The 22,028-nt window shown below is 40.2% G+C and overlaps 1 protein-coding gene, 1 long non-coding RNA gene and 1 pseudogene across 2 annotated transcripts; all 3 read left to right on the forward strand.

Moving 5' to 3' along the window:
- The first annotated feature begins 1,111 nt into the window (after positions 1-1,111).
- Positions 1,112-4,225, forward strand: LOC116685217 (LIM/homeobox protein Lhx8). The gene is made up of 7 exons (XM_032510380.1): positions 1,112-1,186; positions 1,486-1,626; positions 2,084-2,193; positions 2,836-3,068; positions 3,521-3,624; positions 3,922-4,022; positions 4,207-4,225. Exons 1-7 carry the CDS (start codon positions 1,112-1,114, stop codon positions 4,223-4,225), a joined length of 783 nt encoding a protein of 260 aa, XP_032366271.1.
- A 3,006-nt stretch (positions 4,226-7,231) lies between these two features.
- LOC116685218 (kelch-like protein 20) lies at positions 7,232-19,107 on the forward strand (annotated as a pseudogene).
- Positions 17,957-19,134, forward strand: LOC116685219 (uncharacterized). Its single transcript, XR_004330925.1, has 3 exons — positions 17,957-17,971; positions 18,345-18,452; positions 19,091-19,134. It is a non-coding gene; the product is annotated as an uncharacterized LOC116685219 (long non-coding RNA).
- The last annotated feature ends 2,894 nt before the right edge of the window (positions 19,135-22,028 follow it).

Below are 22,028 nucleotides of genomic sequence, written 5' to 3' on the forward strand. Positions count from 1 at the left end.
GCGTGCTTTTTAAATGTATTTTGGAGCATTATATAGCTATTTAAAGTGTAGTCCTAAAAGCAGCAAGGTGTTTGACAGGCCTACAATGAAGTAGATTCTGTTCAAGCTAATAAGGCGGAAACTGTAAATGGGTAAACGTCCGCACGTTGCATAACATAAAATAACAACCAAGTGTAAATAGGTCTAAACCTACATCCTATTATTGGACATTATTTCGAGGTCCTTATATAGGCCAAAACAAAAGTCACATCAGGAATACAGGCCAGTGCGTCTAGGAGGTATTCTTTTATTTGTCATTTGATTTAGGCCTACATTCTGTTTTTAATGGATTTAATTGAGAGGTGAATCCAAAAGTGGTGTTGTATCTGCATTAATATTCAACTCCTAGGACTATCTCTGAACATTGCAAAAAAACAAAGAGTTAGCCTACTGATCTCTTCCTTCAGTTACAGTCTCATTCGCCCAAAATACAAGATGGTGTGTGTCAGCATGTGAGCAATTACAAAATAAGTTCGTTCTAATTTCGATTTCACTCTGCCATCACAAAAAGACCATTCAGATGAATGATAGTAATACTGTTAGAACAGACAACATTGCCAGATGTGTCCATGTGTGCCATAATTTCAATCAACTTTATTTCAGACCGCGGGGTCCATATCAACTTTTTACCGTCAGACATTTTGACCCGTCATAGTAAAGCGCAGGTGACAACATTTGCAATAAAAGGTCTAAAGGTAAATATGGGAGAAACACACCGGGCACAACCCTCGAGCGCGCCTGCTGATTGCTGGTTTTCATGTGCACGTGTGCAAGGCTGAAGACAATTAGTCAGAATCACGTTCAGCTGTGAGTGAGGCCGTCCTCTGGTGTCCCTAAAAGGGTTTTCTAACCCTACACGTGGAGAAATGAATGTGTGGATAGCATAGGGTCTACTGTCCTACAGTAAAGGCACACGATGCCTACAGCAAGAAGTTTGAGCGAATAGTTCGTTTGGGGGAACTTTAGGCTATTAGTTTGTGGGCTTATGACTTTAGTTGTCATGGAAATATGAAGGGGACACCTAGGCATATTGGCCGTCGTTGTGTCTTGACTCTGGCTCTCGCTGACATTCATGTCTGGTGAAGAAAGGCAACCGACGGAGGCTGTTTTCACTCATCTAGAACAAGGAGATATTTTTGTCGACACAGTAAGTGTTTTCAATATTAAATTAACAAAGAGCGGGCAGATCCATCAAATGTAGCCTATAGCTCGCGCGACTGCACTTCAAAGTGCCGCTAAATAAATCAAAACGAGAACGTTTAGCTTTTCACCTAACTTTTATGCTAGCGTAACATTTAATTTGAAAGCTGTTTTAAACACTTTTAAATTTCGGACCTTTTTACTCTCAGACAGTAGGCTACCTAAACTCAAAACAAGCCCTCAAGTATCAAATAATTTATTGACTCAATAAAGAATGTTAAATTGACAGGCTGTTGCTTCTGACAGGGTTCGTCTGGACCTGATGATCTTTTCGAGGAGGACTGCTTCACTCCGTCCTCTCTCTCCCCGTCGTCCTCCGTTTCTCTGCAGGGGAAACCCCTGTGCACCTCCTGCGGCCTGGAGATAGTGGACCGATACCTCCTTAAGGTCAGACTGACATATTGTATCTGCTGGAAGATGGCATTTAGCTACAACACTACTAAAATACCTAAATCATCATCCTTTAAAAAAAAAAAAAAAGGACTCTTTTAATTGCAGACTAACTAAAATGTATCAGAATAATCAAAACCTACAGTCAAATTATTTGGTTGTTTAACTATGGTATACTCATAATTTAATTTATGGATAACATAAGCATATGTTGGCTAAATAGGTCTTAATAAAATTGTGATTAACAATTAAGCCATCTAAAATTGCATATACTACTGTACCTAGTCATTCAGAAATAAATGCATTTTAAGGATTTGAGGAACCTCCACTGCCTATTTATACTGATAATATTAAAGCACTATTCAGTGATGTGTGAAATGGCAGTAAACAACTGAAGTTTAAAGGTGATGCCAAATTGTCAAACTGTTTTAAAATTATTATTTTTTCGTCTCAGGTGAATGACTTTTGTTGGCACGTGCGCTGCCTCTCATGCAGTATATGTAACGCATCACTGGGGCGACACGTGAGCTGCTACATCAAGGATAGACAGTGTACTGCAAACTTGACTACCAGGTGAGTCAGACCAAACCAATTTGTCTGCAATGATGTTCTTTTAATAAGGAAATATAAATTTGATGGCTTTCTTTTTATATCAAAGGTCACTTTGTGTAGCCTCCTTGACTAAACTTAAATACCTGGCCATATAATTAAGGACAACAACTGCCATGTGGTGAATGTTAAAAGGTCATGTGGTCAATATGCACGGCATTGGCATGAGAGACTCCATGGACAAAACAGCGGATGGAAGGAAAAGGCTTAATCTGTAGATTGTTTTTCTTTCATTTGGGTATTTTTTTTTTATTTTGTCCAACAGTTAACAATTGTCACTAAGTCTCTGAATGGCGTAGACCTACATATGCAGATGACTCACAGAAAGCCCAAGTGAAGGTCTGGAACATCAACTAAGCTCACAGACTGACATTATGAGCACGTCTATCCGTTTTGATGGATAAGAAGGGCTGTTTTGCAGCTTTATTCCAGGGTAAAATGTTGCTCCAGAATGAAACTTTGTTTACAAATGATTGCCTGTTCATATCCAGATTTGCATCGGGTACATCTCTATCATACTTTATTTCATTGGAGACAATTTCTAACAATTCTGATACATGTTAGGGACACACACTCACTCCTCATGCTGCGTTTTGCATCTTTCTTCAGAAAATATGGGACCCGTTGCGCTCGTTGTGGTCGTAACATCCATTCCACTGACTGGGTGCGCCGGGCACGAGGCAGCACCTTCCACCTGGCCTGTTTCTCCTGCACCTCTTGTAAGCGCCAGCTGTCCACTGGGGAGGAATGTGGACTACTAGAGAACAGGGTCTTCTGCAGGCAACACTATGACATTATGTTGGAGAATATCAAACATGTTAAGGAAAATGGTGAGTATATGGATGTGATGAATACAGGACATTTCAGTTATTTATAAGTGTGCCACCCTAAAGAACAAGGGAAGAGTCAATTTGTAAAAACAAAAGTTCTAAAAATAAACTTAACACCAATTTGATATTCCTAGGATTGGCCAAAACAAACATCTAGTAAAATTATGAAAATGTGTCTGGTGTTGCAGATTAACCCTACGAGCATTACAGTATAATATAAAACAGCATTTGGTATTCTATGAAGATATCACAGGTTTTGAGATGTATAACTCTGGTCCTTGCTGTCACTCGGCACAATACAGGTGCAGTGAGTCTTTCCAGAAACTATTCCCAGATTATTCTTCAATGTATACAGACCTTGCTAAAAAGAGTGCCCACAGGAGGACCTTACTTCAAATGGGGTCGGTTTTCCAAAATGTCAAACCCTTGTAATGTGCGGTCTTGTCTTAAAGAGCAACCAAATGTAGAGGAAGAGGTGGTAGAGAAAGAAGAGTCCAGCACCATGCCAAGACCTGCTAAGAGGGCCAGGACCAGCTTCACTGTTGACCAGTTACAGGTACTGTCAACCAGTCTTTGTTAGTATGTCTGAGCCATACTAACTATCTCCTTTATCCTTTAAAGCCTGTTTAAAGTGTTCTCTGACTAGCGGTTTGCATGCCCAATTAAATCCCCATTTTAAAAATGATTTTAACCAGCCACTGACTTTTTTATTTTAAATTGGTAGAATAATAAGCCAGTGATATTTGACATGACATTGATTTGTACTGGCAGTTGATACATTGTTTGAACACAGACTGAGCACTCTTCATTTCAACAATGTTAACATGTTTCCCTCTGTCATCAATTTGTGTAGGTAATGCAAACTCAGTTTGCTAAAGATAACAACCCAGATGCCCAGACTCTCCAGAAACTGGCAGAGAGGACCGGACTGAGCCGTAGAGTTATTCAGGTAAGGCAACCGTTACGGTGCTCAATAGTTTAAAAAAAAAAAAAAAAAAAAGAATTGTCTGTCTAAATTCTCGCATAACAAAAAGTGAATCTGTAGGACTGCAATAAATTCGGCTTTATAGTTTAAGCACTAAAATTGTAAATGAACATGCTCAGCCAATAGATGTTCCTGTGGAACTGCCATTTTTAGATGGCCAAAGGAAGCTTGAACATTATTTTCTGAGCCAACTAGATGAGAGCTCTGCTCAAAGAGTAACCCACACCACCATTTGTCATTCTGGCACCTCCTTTTTCTTTTAAACCGAGAGCGCCATTTAGTGGGGTCAGCGCATACAATTTATGGTCATGAAACTTTATTTTGACATTTTCTTTACAGTCCCACTACCGATTTTTAATCAATTAAAAATTTAACTAATAGCTCCATTATTTTGCATGAACATGCCCTGACAGCCGCATTTCCTCAAATGATCAAATCCTAAATTGTAAAGCTATCTGGCCCCCCTTTGCATTAGATTGTTGGGTAATTTCAACAATATAGAAACTGAAGCTTCTTCTACTGTACTCAAGTCAAAAGTGTAGGAGCATCAACTAACGGTTCCTGCACAACTAATGTAGTTTCATATTTCTGTCTGGACAAATAAAGGGAAGTGTGGAACCAGCAGGGTCCACTTCAGCAGCTATCAATCATTCTCTCTTCAGGTTGGTTTCAGAACTGTCGAGCTCGTCAAAAGAAATACATCAGCCCAAATTCTACCTTGATGACATCATTTGCTCCTGGTCAGCTGACACCACCATTAATGGAGGATCTCCAATACACAACCTATATGTCCCCAGATGCCCCCCTCTACAATACACTGACTTATAGGATGGTGAGAAAGCATGTTGGCCAACACTACACTGAGCCAAGATTTTACCATGCAGAAAATGAACATCACCTCATAAAATCCAGAAAACCTGTTATCAAAGAATGCATTTTTTATTAATATCTTTTTTTTTTTTTATATCTTCCCTAGTCCAAACTCCAGACCCCCTTCAGCCACTTATATCCATTCGCTGACACAACTGCCAGTGAGCCGTGCCTGAGCTACAGCCTGCCTCTCAAACTGAAGACTGTTTGGCTGATGGGAGATGAAGAGCATATATTACTCTTTAATACAAGTGTAGTGAGGAAGACTTAATAGACTGTCCAAAAATGCCAGAAATTTGATTAAACTATTAGTTTAATTGTCACTGTGTGTGAGCAAATAACTGGAATTAACTTGTTATAACTCCATCTAATCAAAGATTCACATGTGAGAATAGGTTTTGACAATTGAAAACAAATTATGCCTATGGGTATTGAGATTACATTTTTGTTAATATGTATATGTTATGCATTTTTGTACTAATTTATTTGGAGAATATGAGCTAAGGCACTTTGGAAAGGGATAACTGAGTTTGATTTGGTTTTCAGTTGTTTAAGGAGGTTTGAGGATGATAAAAAATGATCAGTGGGCACTCAAAAGATGGTTTCTCTTCTGTAAAGACTTTTTTATTTTATTTTTTTATATAAATTTGGTTTATATTGCAAATGCGAAGCGCTGATCATAGATTCTCCTGCTCCTTGCTGTGTAGACGGACCATTCTCCACTTGCAGTGCCGATGTCTGTTAAAACAACCACTTTTCTTTTCACTAGAGCATGTTTCAAGACAAAGCAATACAATGTCTGACTGTATGAACTGCACACTGGGAATAGATTTCATGTTAGATGTTTGAAATACTGGAAATTAAAGTTCATGGGTGCAACAAAAGTTTAATTTCTTAAATTTAATTTTGTCTCTGGATGAATTGTTCAAAGTTGGTATTACTGATACAATGTAGCTATACCCACTCAAATGTGTACTGTACAGTTTAGGGAACTTGTTTTTAGTACTTTCCATTGTCTGCTTCCAATAGACTGCTATTTTTACTCCACTACAGTTAGTTCCTCTGCAGATGAAGGCTTTACACACATTAGTAATGATGGTGGATAATGACATTGAGAAAACTATATTTAACAAATTTGATTTAACTGGCCCTAATACTTATGGCTGTTGAGAAATCCTTTAACTTTCCACGTGGAAGTGGATGACAATCAGATGTTTGCTGATGATTTATTCTGCAAGCTTTCTCCTGTCATCAATCAAAGCCAGCAACACAAGCATTTGTTCAACAACGCTGTCCATGGTGCTGATCCTGCTGCACACTCAGACTGGACCTTCCTAAGTAACAAAGGGTAATATTAGGGTGTAACACATGCACAGTAAAGGCTGGTCTGCACTTGATAAAGGCTTAATGGCTGGTAAATGCTCCAGTTATTTTGCACATTGGTCATACCCCACCGCTCCCATGATGTCAGACTATCCCAACCTCCATTTATAGTCTTGAAAATAACCAAAAATCACCAGACCAACTTAGGTTAACAGTAATAATTAACCTCTGTTTCCTGCTTAGGAGACTCCAGTTGATAGAATAAGACCTCCTTTGAAATAAACATATGAATACCTTAGAATATTTAGTCTTTATTAATTTGTCTATTTTGGCAAGATTTTTGTGTTAAAATCCTTGCCTCATTGGGTAAAAAAAAAGTGTCTAGACATCCTGAAGTTGTGGATCTCTCCTCATTAGTGAGAGACCTCTAATGATCATCTAAATAATATACACAGCACGTCTCGAATGAAACTACAGAAAGAAGTGTCAGAATGACATCTCTTAGACACTTTCATGGGTCTGATGAAGAATTGGGAAATTTGGATGAATACTCTGTTGGCTGCAACTGTTTCCATGGTGGACACAACATTAAGACCTATTCAATAGCCCTACAATAAACAGGGTTTGATTCTCTGTCGTAAATTTTAAAACTCTACTTTGTGTAGGATTGTATAATAGGTATTTTGTTGTATTTAGGCTTAAAACATTTACTCAAATATAAGTAGCACTTGTTTTTCTTCTTTCCCCTCAAGGCAAAGGGAAGACGGTAACACATTTTCCACCTTTGCATTGCTTCAAACTGAAGGCTTGACTCACTTTAAACTGTAGGTATTGTCTTGGTTAAAGTTTAAACTATGTACATTTCCTTGATATTATCTAATTATTTCATAAATTGTACATGTGTGTAATTGTAAATAGTGTCTAATTTGTAGCTACAAATATGCGAGACGTAATCTCGTACTTTATTTTGAAAAAAGAACTGTGACCGGAAGTAGCGCTTGGCATTTGGCATGCGCATAATACAGGGGAAGACCAGCGTTTAGCCGACGGCATTAAATTGTAAACATTAGCAACCTGGGCAACTACTTTCTGTCTTTGGAATGGAAATATAAGGTAAATTCCGTCTTGAACGTGTCTACCTTTTGTCAGATAGTTATACTTATAACAGTGTACACATGCAGTCTGGGAGGAGTTAACGCTAACTTATTTAACGTTATGGGGTTTTTGACCTGATGCTGAGACAGACTCAAACGGCCACAGACACCCTAGCTAGCTTAACATGTTGGCTTACAAGGGGATGTCTTTAGATTAGTTACATTTTTTTTCTTTGGTTGTATCGATTATCTTTAATGGTCTACTTTTGCTGTGTTAGGATTGCCTGTGGATTCCTAACGTAGCTAGCTACCTGAGAGTTAAAGTTAGCGACAGGACATAGCGTAACCGACGTCCTCCGTGGATGAGCTAGCTAGCTAGCTAAGTTTACTAACATTGATTTGTATAGTTTTGCGCAGTTTTGGAAGCACGTTTTTCAACAACCATTAATTAACCTCACAGGAGCCCAAAAATGACCATACCATAGGAAATTGTGATTAACGTTAGCTAGCTAGTGTTAGCAAACTGTCTTAGCATCCGGATCTGTCCGGCTGAAACTGATTGACTGAGAGGCTAACAACAAACAGTTAGCTATCTTAACTACTTACTAAGCTTGCAAAAAATGTAGCTAGAGAAACAAACCACTCACATGAAACGTGTATTAACGGTAACGTTACATGAGGTGAAATGACGGACATGGGGATATTCTGACACAAAGCTGATGTTAAAAGTATCTAGCTAATTAGACATCTGATCCGAGCAACACTAGCTATCGGTTTGCCTTCCTGGTTTCACACTATTTAATCCTTATGTGTGATACAGTTAATGACGTTAGTGTAGGCCTTATGGGCAGGGTCCAAAATGAACTTATTGTCTACCAGCCAAATGGCTAGCTAGTTAATGTTCACATTTTACCAGTCTCTTAATAAATTACCATTGTGTTGGCTGGTGTGAGTGAAGCTAAGCTACCAGCCACTTGCATATATTACCAGCATTGGCGAGTAGCTGGTGCTAATTTTGGACCCTGCTCATGGGATCTGAAACTGTGCTCCACCTAGCTGCTGCATGCTGTGACAACTGAGTCCCAAACGTACTGCTGGCAATATCAGATTTACAATTATTTAAACAAGGACAGATGCCAAATTGTATTATAGTGATAGAAAAAAATGTTAACTCTCATGCATTTCGTTCATTGTCTTAAACTCACTGAATACAACAACACAGAATACATTGTATGGGAATACTGTACTCCAAAGTGTTATATTCTACAACAAGAGGTATCGTAGCACTAAAAATTGACCCCTGTGTAACTAGCAAATACACTAAGTTACCTGTTCAATAGTTCCATCTGTGAAATGTATTGGAGCTCAATACAATGCCAATGTGAAGCTTTGTGTAGTGCTTTTGGACATACTCTATCAGAAATGTAGGTTCCATCATTTAATAGTGATGACCAATGAATCAATCAAATGTTATATAAATAAAGCTTCATGAACCATTTTTTTCTGTTCAATTTAGGGTTAAAACACACTGAATTGCCACTCCACTCTAAGCTTTTTTCCATCTTGTGTGGTCAACAAATACAACAAATGGTTCATGAAGCTTCATTTGTACATCAACAGGGTCCAGAATAAATCTACCAGCCAAAGGCTGATAAAATATGCAAGTGGCTGGTAGCTTTGCTTCACTCACCAGCCCAAAAACAATGATAATCTATTGAGTGGCTAAAATTATTTGAACACTCACTAGCAATTTGACAGGTGCACCATAAATTAATTTTGGTGTTTGTAGTTGAATTGTGTCGTACATATATCCAGCCAAAGAGAACGCGTTTTTTAATAGTGTGTTCTGGGGACAGGCAGCTCATGGATAGTGAGGAGATGTTTGCTGTATGTGACAAAAAAATGTTGTAGCCTAAAACACGCGGGACATTGCTTGGAGCACCTTTAAACACCTGTTTGACACAGTGTCAACAAAATCGTTCCATCCTCCACTTTACAAAGGCACGGTTTATTGCAGGGCGGCGTTATTTGATTGTAATAGATTGTACAGGTGTGTTGGATAAACTGACTCATTGTAAGCTAAGGATCAATCTGATCTCAGTATTTTTTTGGAGACATGGCTACAGGTCAAATGGGAAGCAAGACCGGTCGTATTGCACAAACTACAATGATAACAAATGGAAATAAAACTAGATACAAAAACTAACTTTGTGAAAGGACCTTTGGCAAACACTGCTGCATTGACTTTAAATCTGTTACATTTGTGGTGAAGACAGACTGACTAAAGAGAAAATCTAATTTGTTTTGTCGTCCTGGTAGATCAACCCAAGGCGTGGGACCAGACGTTGTTCTTCAGTGCATGGACGCAAAGCCAATGCGCAGGTAGGTGGGGTATGAAGGCAATTTATATGATCCTTTTCCAGATTGAAAGAGATGTTGGTATTATTTCCAGACTCTGTCTAGACCAGGGATCTTCAACAGGGTCCAAATTATTCTTATTTGTAACATGTTATGTCCAAAATATTATTAGCAAAAATAACTCTCCACTAATGATAGGCCTACTGGCCTTATAGGTAAGGTAGTCACTAAGGCCATCCATACAGTTCATCCCAAAGGATTCACTGTGCCACATGTTTGTTTAACATTAAAACATTAGAGCTTTTTTAATAGCTTAGTATTCAATGCAAAAAAAGGTGTGTAGAAAGTAGTGGTCCCTGCTCCGTCTCTTTTAGTTTGGCTTAAACATTGAAGACCCCTGGTCTAGATTGTTGACTGTGAATGTGATTTTGCTTTGATTAAATGTCACTACCATGATTTTTTTTTTCTATTTAACCTTTATTTACCAGGAAGTTAAATAAAGGTAGATTGAAATCTTTTTCCAAGGGAGACCTGGCCAAGACGGCACACCAGTTACAATTTAAACAGAAATACAGCATAGTCAAAATCACATGATGGGTGTTTAATTCCATGTGGGTTGAAAGTTTTTTTAAGCGACGCTGCTAATGTGGTGTAAACACAGGATCCAGTCCCCTATGTGAAGACACCTTTCAAAGTAATGCAACTCCACAAACTACAGCTTTAAAAATGCTTTCCTTAAACATATTTGCGTTGCACTCTCACAAAGTCGTGTGCCTCACAAGAGACAGATAAAATGGATGGTCAGAATGGAAGCAGCAGATGCAGTGATTGCCTTTTTATTTTTTATGTACACAGTAGGAATTAAGCTTCAAAAAGGCTTGGCTCCTAAATTTCTATCATGCAAATAGATAGGGTCTTTGCATTTTATTTATCAGAACTTTAATATATTTTGATGTTCCTCTGTTGTGAAAATAAAACAAATTATTATTTAGTGAGAACTCATGAATAACTACAAATAACTAATGTTAGGGTAATCTGTTATGTTTTGTCACGTGTTCTGGATATATTAAAAAATATATATATCGGATTTTAAATGATTAAATATTTGTATCGTATCGGCCGTAAAAATCCACTATCAGTCAAGCTCTAGTGTGTAATGCAGGATTTTAGTTTAACTTTTGAAGGTTTAATGTCTAATTATTGCCCATCTGGTTCATGTTTAGGGTTACCAGCGCACGCCAAGACGCCACTGGAATGGACATCACCAGCCGCTGTACTCTGGGGGACCCCAACAAGCTCCCTGAAGGGGTCCCCCAGCCTGCACGCATGCCCTATGTCTCGGACAAACACCCCCGACAGACCCTGGAGGTGATCAACCTGCTGAGGAAAAACACCGTGAGCTCTGTGACGTGGTGCTAGTGGTGGGTGCCAAGAAGATCTACGCTCACCGTGTGATTCTGTCGGCCTGCAGCCCCTACTTCAGGTACAAGGAGACACACATTAAATTCAACTCGCATCTAGTAAAGGGAAACCTATCTGGACATGAATCCACTGGCCAATGAATTAACATCAACGTGCAGGGGGAGTACTTTGATTGCTGCTGTAACAGTAAGATCTCTTGATTCCATGCTGTTTTCAGGGCGATGTTCACTGGAGAGCTGGCTGAGAGTAGGCAGACAGAAGTGGTTATCCGCGACATCGATGAGAGAGCCTGGAGCTGCTCATTGATTTTGCCTACACATCCCAGGTAACAACAGTGGCAATGGACAGTGTTTCTATGTGGCATTAAGGATTGATGGTGCGTTGTTTGTACTAACACAAATTGCAATGTGCATTGACCAAAAGCGTGCAGATGGTCACCTTAGTGATGGCCAAATGAAGCTTTGTGAAACAGTGTCTCTATTCACCAAAGGGTTGAGAACATACTGAATTGTAATGCCTTAGGCCTTTCTCTTAAAACCAAGAGCGCCATCTAGTGGACTCAGAAAACAAAGACACTGATTCCTGAAGCTTCATTTGGCCATCACTAGGTCACCTTATCTAAAAATCAGCTGGCAGTCAAATTTGTGGAAATGACGGTCGCTGAACAAGACTTGCAACAGTGGATGTAATTAAGAGATTTTAACAGTCATATGCACAAACAAATCCACGATGATTTATTAAAAAGAACCACATTTCCAAGACACCATATCTCCCTTACAGTATAGTAAGGTATGTAATCAAAAATGCAAAGAGCGTGTTGGAATTGACTGGAACAGGTCATCCTCAGAGTCTCTGTCTGTGTGAGCAGAGGCCTGTAGAGAGAGCTACAGGCTCCACGTCTCAGATGGGAGATGCACTGCTCGACAAATCTTGCTAAAAAATGCATGAATTGGAGCTTCATGGACAAACTCAAGGTGAGGAGTTTCTGATGTCCGGACCTCCCTGCTCCTAGGTGACAGTAGAGGAGGGAAATGTCCAGACGCTGCTCCCTGCGGCCTGCCTTCTCCAGCTGGCTGAGATCCAGGAGCCTGCTGCGAGTTCCTCAAGAGGCAGCTGGATCCCTCCAACTGTCTGGGCATCAGGGCCTTTGCAGACACGCACTCCTGCCGCGAGCTGCTCCGCATTGCAGACAAGTTCACCCAACACAACTTCCAGGAGGTAAGAACATGGATACATAGAAATAACTGTCCATAGTCCCTTTTAGAGTTCTTAAAAGTCATATGTTGTACTATATAGTACAACAAATGACATAAGGCCCCTTATTTTATATATTATATATATATATATATATATATATATATATATATATATATTATATATATATATATATATATATATATATATATGAAGATTGAGTTTATGTTGCGCCGCTCATAGATATAACGCGGAATTGTTGGTTCCCCTGGTAAATTTAGATGAAGGTGCAGAAGAAAAGAAAATGCTCTGTCTAACCATTCACATGTCCTCATTTTACAAGTAATCATTTTTAAGCTGCGCAAGCAAACCTATTCAGATTTACATAAAAACGCACAGCAATGAGCCATAGTTCCTTTATCCTGCCACACTACTGTCAGAGCTTTATTCTCGTCTTTTAGTCTTGTTATGCACACACGCTTGTTTAAAAACAGTCAAAAACACTTACATCTGGTTAAAACAATAAAAATAAATACACAAAAAAAACCCTCTTACGTCTGGTTAAAGCAGGAAATGAGCAATTACAATGGCTACTTTACCTAACTAATTTCTAAGGAAAGCATGAAATCAGCATTTGTCTGTGTTTACATTTTAAGTAATGTCACGCGCTCATAGCTCAGTTGGTTTGTTTCTCCATCGTGTTTACCGAGCTTTTTTCCAAGCCTCAGGATGTGTGCACACTGTAACTTATACAGTTGTCGGTGTGCGTCTCTGTTTGACAGTATAGATTAGTTCGACAGGGGACTGTAAACATGGAAACAGTCCAGCCAGTCTATTGACTCCTGATTACAAACCTCAGTTTGAGACTCGTGTGATGTGAGAGTGTTGTGTTAACACAACACAGAGAAGAGGAAAGCTGTCACAGCATCACATTTAGAAGACTTATCTTCACTGTACTTGTTTTCTTTTTTCTTCAAATCTCTTTTATTGAGTTTTCCAGGACAAGCACAATACACATTACACCAGCAGCACCCCGTGGACTACAAGGTGGCAAGAACTGTCCAGATAAGCAAGCAAACCATTTAGGGCCGGGCAATATTTTAAATTATATTGACACTGATATATGAGGCTAGAAATCGTCTTAAATTTGGATGTTGTAATATCATAATATGAAATAAGAGTTGTCTGTTCCTGGTTTACAGGCTACATTTCATTAAGGGATGTTATCTTCTGAACTTACCAGACTTACTAGCTGTTTTATTATTATTTGCCTTAACCCACTTAGTCATTATATCCACATTATTGGTGATTATTTATCAAAAATCTCACTGTGTTGACAATATCGCCGCAATGTTGACATCTATGTGTTTGGTCAAAAATATTGTGATATTTGATTTTCTCCATATCGCCCAGCTCTAAAACCATTACAGAACCAGTAATGAAACCGAAAACATAAAGGATTAGTGAAATCTTTAAAAAATTGTAACAGGAAGGCCTCCTCCCCTATAAATGTACCCATATACATGCATAGCTGCATACCCATATACATACATACAAACGCACACACATACTATGCACATTGCTTTTCAAGATACATGTATGCACTCAAAGTGTAAGGCAGTTTTCCAAACCTAAAAAGTGATTGGACTCTTCTCAGTTGCAGTCCCACTTTGTAAATGCATACAAATATCTGGCCTTGTGCAGCTAGTTATATGCTAGTAGTAATAATATGAAATAATAATGAGCATCAAGATATTTGAAGAATTTATCCTTCAGCCAGAGACTTTAATGAAGACAGCCAGCAGAATGTCAATTTTTGGTTTGCAGCTAAGTCATTGGAAAAAGTGACTGCATAACAACTGACACATGCTTTCTTGTTGTCTTGTATCGGACTCTTGTATTTGCTACTTCAGGTGATAAAAGAGAAGTCTGCAGACATTTCTGACAAACCATAGATTATGTGATAAATTCGTTGACTGGCTGATAGACAGAGAAACGGACATATCAAATGACTATATATTCTTGTGTTGACTAAAGGAACTGAATAATGTAGAGCCCAAGTGACCGGACTATGTGGCAGCAGAATCTCTGCAGGGTAAATCCAGACAGCTAGCTGGACTATCTGTCCAATCAGAGTTTCTGTTGCACGACTAAAACAAATTTTGAAAGTACACATGTTCCTCAAAAATAAGAATAATTTCCATGTGCCATCTATCGTGATTAAATTAAATTGCTCATGAGCACTGAAGTGATGGTGGTGTTGTGATAATAGATGGCACAGCTGCTTGACTTGCTGCTCTACTCTGTTGTCGTAGGTAATGAAAGTGAGGAGTTCATGCTGCTGCCTGCCAACCAGTTGATCGACATCATTTCCAGCGATGAGCTCAATGTGCGGAGCGAGGAACAGGTGTTTAACGCTGTGATGGCCTGGGTGAAATACAGCATCCAGGAACGCAGACACAGCTACCCCAGGTCAGTGGCTGAAGAAATGTCCTACCACAACATTTAACTGGCTCTGTTGGTTGGCTGTGTGGTTATAGGGCTGCACGTTATGGGGAAGATGTCTTTATTTTGACTGATTTTGCAATTGCGATATGATGAACGATATCGTGGGAATGCTCACTTTTGTAAAATTGTTTTCATTGAAAAACATTTCAATCCAATTGTTTTCAATGATTGTAGTGGGATTTTTGTGAAGATCTGTACCAGAAAAATATTTTTTTGCACGGTGTAGGATATGATTGTTGGCCGTGGCGTCTCTGCCTCACCATAATACCAAATTCAGAATGGTTGATACATATTTTGCCTATTAGAAATATTGGACCACCCTTTAGCTATTTGGATAATGTGATTTTGAAAAGAATTGCTATACTCATATAGATATATAATAATTATATATTGCTATAATGTGCAGCCCTAGTTATATGTGTACATGCCAGTCCCCTTCCCTCAGTGTTGCAACACTTAAGAACGGACTGACCTGTGTTCTGGGTTGTGTAGGTCCTGCAGCATGTCCGTCTGCCGCTGCTCAGCCCCAAGTTCCTGGGGGCACCGTTGGGTCCGACCCTCTATTAAGAGTGACGAGGAGTGCAGGTTAGTGCTGTTTGTTTGTTCGTCTACCATTTCAATGTTTTTGTGGGAAAATGCTGCTGGTGCCGATCTGGATCCAGTAATTTGGTGGATTCTTTAAATTGCCAGACGAAACATTGGTGATCGTTTTTTTTCTTCTAATTGTGAACTTCACAAACAAACTGAGGTTGAAAAGGGAGAAACTTCTTCTACCTCCGTTTAATATGATGAGGATGGTACGGTGACAATATGTAACCTTGGTTTGGGATTATATTGTGTTTCCAGAGCTGGTTGATGAGGCGAAGAATTACCTGCTGCTGCCGCAGGAGAGGCCACTGATGCAGGGCCCCAGAACCCGGCCGAGGAAACCCATCCGCTGTGGAGAGGTACTCTTTGCAGGTCAGTGTCTTTTAGGAAATACATTACAGGGCTGGGACATGATGCGTTTGTCTCACGGTGCCAATTCAACTTGTATTGCGATTTTTTTACTATTTAATAAAAACAAAAGTTAAATAATGCACTAATGAAAACTAATTGCTTTCTACAAAAAATGCACATGGCATGCCATACTGTCATAATTTCATCTGTAAAGAAGTACATAACATGTATATTCTGCTTTTGCTCTATTTTGCTGGAAACTGATAAGATGTCCGATACTGCATAAGCATAATGTCTAGGTGAATATATATATATATATATATATATATGGTAAAAGAAGTGAATTTTTAAGAATTTTTTAAAACCACATACATAAGATTTTTGATTTCCCCCACCCCTTATAAATTGCAACCAGGGTTTCCCTTGCATCAAATATAGAGGCGTATAGAGACTTCTGCAGACAGTACCGCCAGTGTGGAGGATTGTAAAAAGTGCATCTTGCAGAATGAAATGACTCTCCTCCATTGTGTTAATTGAATTCAGTGGACTCTCGTTCCTTGTCCTTCAGTTGGGGTTGGTGCAGCGGTGACGCCATTTCCAGCGTGGAGCGTTACGATCCCCAGACCAACGAGTGGCGGATGGTGGCGTCGATGAGTAAACGGCGATGTGGCGTCGGCGTCAGTGTTCTGGATGACTTGCTGTATGCGGTGGGAGGTCACGACGGCTCGTCGTACCTCAACTCTGTGGAGAGGTGTGTCTCGCTCACACGATGCTTCATCTGGATATTCAGATCTAGAAGTAAACTTACAAAGTCTTATTTATTTAATTTTTCCCATCTCTCCTGTCCAGATATGACCCTAAGACCAATCAGTGGAGCAGTGATGTGGCCCCCACTAGCACTTGTCGCACCAGTGTAGGAGTGGCTGTCCTCGGTGGTTATCTGTATGCTGTCGGGGGACAGGATGGGGTTTCCTGTCTCAACATTGTTGAAAGGTGTCTGTCCAAACTCTTGTGTCTGTGTTAAACTGTTGATGTAAGTCTTTGTATCCCCGAAGTTCATACCCAGACACTAGGGATGTTAACACTTGCACCGCCACTCTGCCAGGCATTTTAGGGGTACTATAACCGCTAAGTCCAACCCCCAAGAGCTCTGTATCCTTGTTATTGCAGAGGGCCATTAACACGCCATCCCTCTCAGACTATATAGCGTTGGTTAATTGCTATTGCAGCAAGGACACACGCAGCTCCCACACACCATACACAGCCAGACACATTTTCTACCCACACAAAACTAAAGAAAAATGTGGTCATTTAATTTTTTTTATTGGGACATATAATATAGGCTGCCACCCAAGCTGTGTTGCAGTTTAGTTCAGTCAACCCAAAATGTTCAAGGTTTCTTTGAGAAACACTTACAAATCATTTTTTAAGTTTTTTTTTTTTTTTTTAGGTTTTACCCTGCAGATAATATGCTGCTTACAGCTCAGATCAGCATCATATTGGAAAAATATCTAATGTCTAGTCCGTACCCTAGTAATAGAATGGCGTCCTCCTTATGCTTTAGGTATGATCCCAAGGAGAACAAATGGACTCGTGTGGCCTCCATGAGCACCAGGCGACTGGGTGTAGCTGTGGCTGTGCTGGGGGGCTTCCTGTACGCTGTAGGAGGGTCTGATGGGACGTCACCATTAAATACAGGTAGAGTACTGAGTCGTGTGATAAGTGCAATATTAAATGAACCAGAGCCTTGACAAGAGTGGGTAAGGAATGAGAGGAGAGGTGGCATCAGGTAGAAACTTGTTGCAATGGTACATGTGGGTATTTGTATTGTTTAAATGCACAATAGAGTGAACCCTCACAAAAAAGCCTACTACAGTCATCTGTGGAGTGGAAACGGCTTTTTGCTTGGGTTTGCCAGTTTGGGTTTTGCAATCCTTTTTTTCTTTTTTTTGGTTTAATGTGACATTTTTTCTCCTCCTTTCTCCTTTCTTTTTCTTCTTCTCAGTGGAACGCTACAACCTCAAGAGAACCGCTGGCACACAGTGTCTCCGATGGGAACCAGGAGAAAGCACCTCGGCTGTGCCGTCTACCAGGACATGATTTACTCTGTCGGGGGGAGAGACGACACCACAGAGCTGAGCAGCGCTGAGCGATACAACCCAGGACAAACCAGTGGTCTCCTGTAGTGCCATGACGCCAGACGGAGCGGGGTGAGTGTGTGCGTTGGGATGGTGTGGTTAGTACATGAGGTTTGTTCCTGTGTAGTTTTAGTTATTGCATTTCATTGCATTCATATGTTATAATGAGATAGACTGCGTTTAATTTGTAAAATGATTTATTAAAAAAATCTGACATTACAAAAATGCTGTGTTCCTGGGCGACCTGTAGCTCACACGGTAGAGCGTGAGCCCGATGTTAGCATAATTCTTCGCAGCGGTCTGGGTTCGAATCCGACTCTAGGCCCTTTGCTGTGTGTCGTCCCCTCTCTCTCCCCCATGTCCTGTCTCTTCCTGTCTAATAAAGGAAAAAGCCCTAAAAAATCTTTTTAAAAAAGGCTTTTGGTGTGTGTGTGTGTGTGTGTAGGTGGGCTTGGCTGTAGTAAATGGTCAGCTGATGGCAGTGGGAGGCTTCGATGGGACGACGTATCTTAAAAACTATAGAAGTCTACGACCCTGATGCCAACACATGGAGGTAAGTGGTACCATGTGAAATAATGACGTTACCAAACACAGTTACTAAGTACAGTACACAATTGTGAAAAGAATAAAGCAAAACTACATATACAGATATGAGCGCCATCGCTGATTCTTTGTTTTTATGGGAAGTGTTTTTCAGTCTGGTTAAGACCTGGACATATCACTGTATCGGCGGCCTCTAAGGTTGTGAGTGATTTCCTGCTCCTCAGATCTCTGCAGGGTAAATCCAGACAGCTAGCTAGACTATCTGTCCAATCTGAGTTTCTGTTGCACAACTAAAACAACTTTTAAACGAACACGTTTGCAGCGGCACCGCAGCTTTGATTGTGATTAGCGCCGCCCAAGATGATTGGGATTGGTTTAAATAAAGGCCGATGAACGGAGCAGGTTGTCCTCCCATCCCCGACTGCTATGTGGAGTAGCCAGACCAGTGCATGAACAACTTTACAGTACAGGCCTATTAAAACCCCAAGAAGGCTTTCAGCAATTAATATTCACTTTCTTTAATCGGTCTTGTCTATTTTGCCATGTTCCCATGCATGAGTACCAGAACACTTTATTTTGACGTGTAGTTTCTACTGCACAAAAGAACATTTGAACTTCTCCTTTCTCACCATTTGACTCCCTTTCCAGGTTATACGGAGGAATGAACTACCGCCGGCTAGGTGGGGGGTGGGCGTCATTAAAATGACTCACTGTGAATCCACATATGGTAACACAATTCCCCCCACCCCAAACCCCCACAACACTTTCATCACGTTGCAATGGATGCCTCTTCACCAACTCTTGTGCCTCCAAAAGAGACGCTGTAATTCATGCGAGCATGAGAAAAACACGCGGGGACACAAGGCGGAAGGAGGAAACGTTGAACACTAGCTCATCCCCACCCCCCCTGTGAGGACATTACCGTTTGGAATACCCTGGTTGTCCTCACTGATTGACCACGAAGTGCACTGAGAGCAGAGGTCTACTAATGACCTCACAAGTTTTCACCATCCAAGCCTCTCGTGTCTGGGACATTTGATTCGGCGTGTGTAATGGAACTCAACTTGACCATACTGCTGCTAAGGAAGATCATCTTACATTAATTGGAAGATGCTTTTTCAGTCTGTGCAACTGTGAAAGCTTCTATCCTTCCCTTGTGTTAAAATGCCAGACCCCCAAATTCTGGTTTACTGACCACCAATGACCATCAATAAGTTTTGGAGCATACATCTCAGCTATGGCTGTCATGTCTCTGGGGCTCATTTGTAGCATTAAGCAGCGGAAAGCTGTCAGCGGTTATCTTCTCAAAGTAGATACCCAGATAGGGAAAGCTGAATTTATTTTACTGGGTAAGGTGGGTAGCATTAGAAGGATATGTGTGTGAGGAATTCACAGCATTCTCTCCCAAACTTACTGACGTTGGATCAGACTCTGCTGCTGCAGTTTACAGGAGGTTACTGTGGCTGTTTGGGATGTTGGGTGTGTCAAGATTTCAGTTCAGATGCTGACGGTGTGTTTAGGATCATCTTAACCATTCAGTCGGAAGGACTTAGACACCAGAGTCATTCAATGATGTTGTCAAATAGGTATAACGGTGTGCATTTTCAGAAAGGCTTCATGGTGTTGCATTCACTTGTACACTCTAACAGTACTTTGTAAAAAAAAAAAAGAAAAGAAAAAAAAGAGAGGTTAAAGGTGAAAACCTGCCTAGTTTCACACGTCCACACTCCTGGCCAGCCATGCTTGTGATTGCGACAACTGTGATTGTTATATTCTCGTTTTCATAAAATTAAAGAAAATTGTCCCCTGGGTTCTGCTTCAAAAAGGGGTTTTAAACCTTTGAGAGGATCTGACGAGCTCTTAGTTTGAAGCACACTGAAACCTTGAGGCCATGATCAGACAGAGCGCATTTGCAAGTTGAAAAACGTGCGGCGCACCACACTGCCTTTTTCGTTACAGCAGCCCAATCAGACCAGAGCCATGCCAGTTGCATATTTTGGTTATTCTTGCTATGCAACCATTGAAATCACCCGTCCTGAAAGTGCTTTTTCACTCGGGGTTGAATTGCATTTTGCATTGAAAAGCTTTTTTTTTTTTTCTTTTTACCTCGAGGCATTCAGGTTCCACCTGCAAAAACGCGAGGCGAATAGAGCAACAAACGCGAGGTGCTCAGCCGTGCAAAAAAGGCGAACAAAATCCTTCACCTTCAACTCAAACATTACAAAAAATACTTGTTGGTACATTTTTTTTTTTTTTTTTTTGGTTGGACTCTTCTTATGTATTATTACAGTAAAAAGACAGCATTTTCTAGCCAAAGGATGTTTCCACAATTTAGCTCTTTGGAATATACAAAACCTGAAGAGTGTTTACTAACTACTTCCATAACATCTAATAACACAAATCAGTGAGCCGTTTTCTCATTTAAATGGAGGCAAATAAAACCCAGCTTCTGTAATTGAATTTCTGCGACATGTTTATTAACACGTATAGCATCAAAGTCAGTCCTGCAACAGACTGAGCAGAAGAAGTGAGCCAGTGGGCTCCAACCCATGCAGCAGTGTATCTATCCCAGTGTGTTTATAAAAGAACGCGCCACATTGATTTCATTCTTAACTGTTGTATGCATCAATAAAGTAACTTATGTAGCAGTCGGTGATTTTTAGTTTTAGCTTTGTTTAACAATTATGAAGTTAGATACACTGGGTATTTTTTTGGTCTGTATTCTCACTTCCCACAGTTTGTTTGCATGTCATCATACGACAGTGTAAGGCCACCACCTGCTGGAGGACACTAAGGTGCAGCACTTTGAAGAAGAATTAAAAGCTCCCCACTGCAGTCCACTTACTGGTCCTTGGTTGGATAAATGATTTCAGCTCAACGTCAAACACAAGTGGATACGACACAGTTGGAATAGATGGTGGAACTAGTATAATTCTCACAATTGATTGCACTGCCCCTCCCCCCTTTTCTTCTGAATTCTATTTTAAGAATCCTTATAGGAGTCAGTGTTTTCAGGCCTCGCACTGAGAATGCCACCCTCGAGTCTTTGCAGAGTGGGAGTGTTTCATGGATTCAACACGTTTTTATTTGCTTTGTGGACACTCACTGTCCCTCACAGTTCTACACTTTAAGTGGGTGTGGAACAAATGCATCGCTGTAATAACAGGAAAATGAGGACAATGATACAAGGCTGCCGTTATGCATTATTATAACCACCGTGTTCATGAGCAAGCAGGTCCTTACCTGAATATAGCATTCATGTTTAATAATACGGTAACTCTGGAGTTTGCTGGGGTTGAGTTGTCTGTTAGTGGAGTTTTGAAGTCGCGGGTCCCAGTTTGTCTCACCATGTGGAAATGCACACAATTTGTGTTGAAAATGAATGTTTAGGTTTTGGGATGTTTTGCAGTCCCCCACTGATCCTGCCTCTCAAACATTGAACAAAGAAATAGTCCAGTGTGGCTAACTGTTTGCCTGCTTCTTAAAAATTCTTCCAAGAATATGTTGCTATTATTGTACTGCCACAGAATTACCATGAAATCCCACTCAGCTAAAGACTCCATCACGGTTTTTGCTTTTGGTATCA

The sequence above is a fragment of the Etheostoma spectabile genome, unplaced genomic scaffold, assembly GCF_008692095.1.
Source record: "Etheostoma spectabile isolate EspeVRDwgs_2016 unplaced genomic scaffold, UIUC_Espe_1.0 scaffold00569658, whole genome shotgun sequence".
NCBI classification, from domain to species: Eukaryota; Metazoa; Chordata; class Actinopteri; order Perciformes; family Percidae; genus Etheostoma; species Etheostoma spectabile.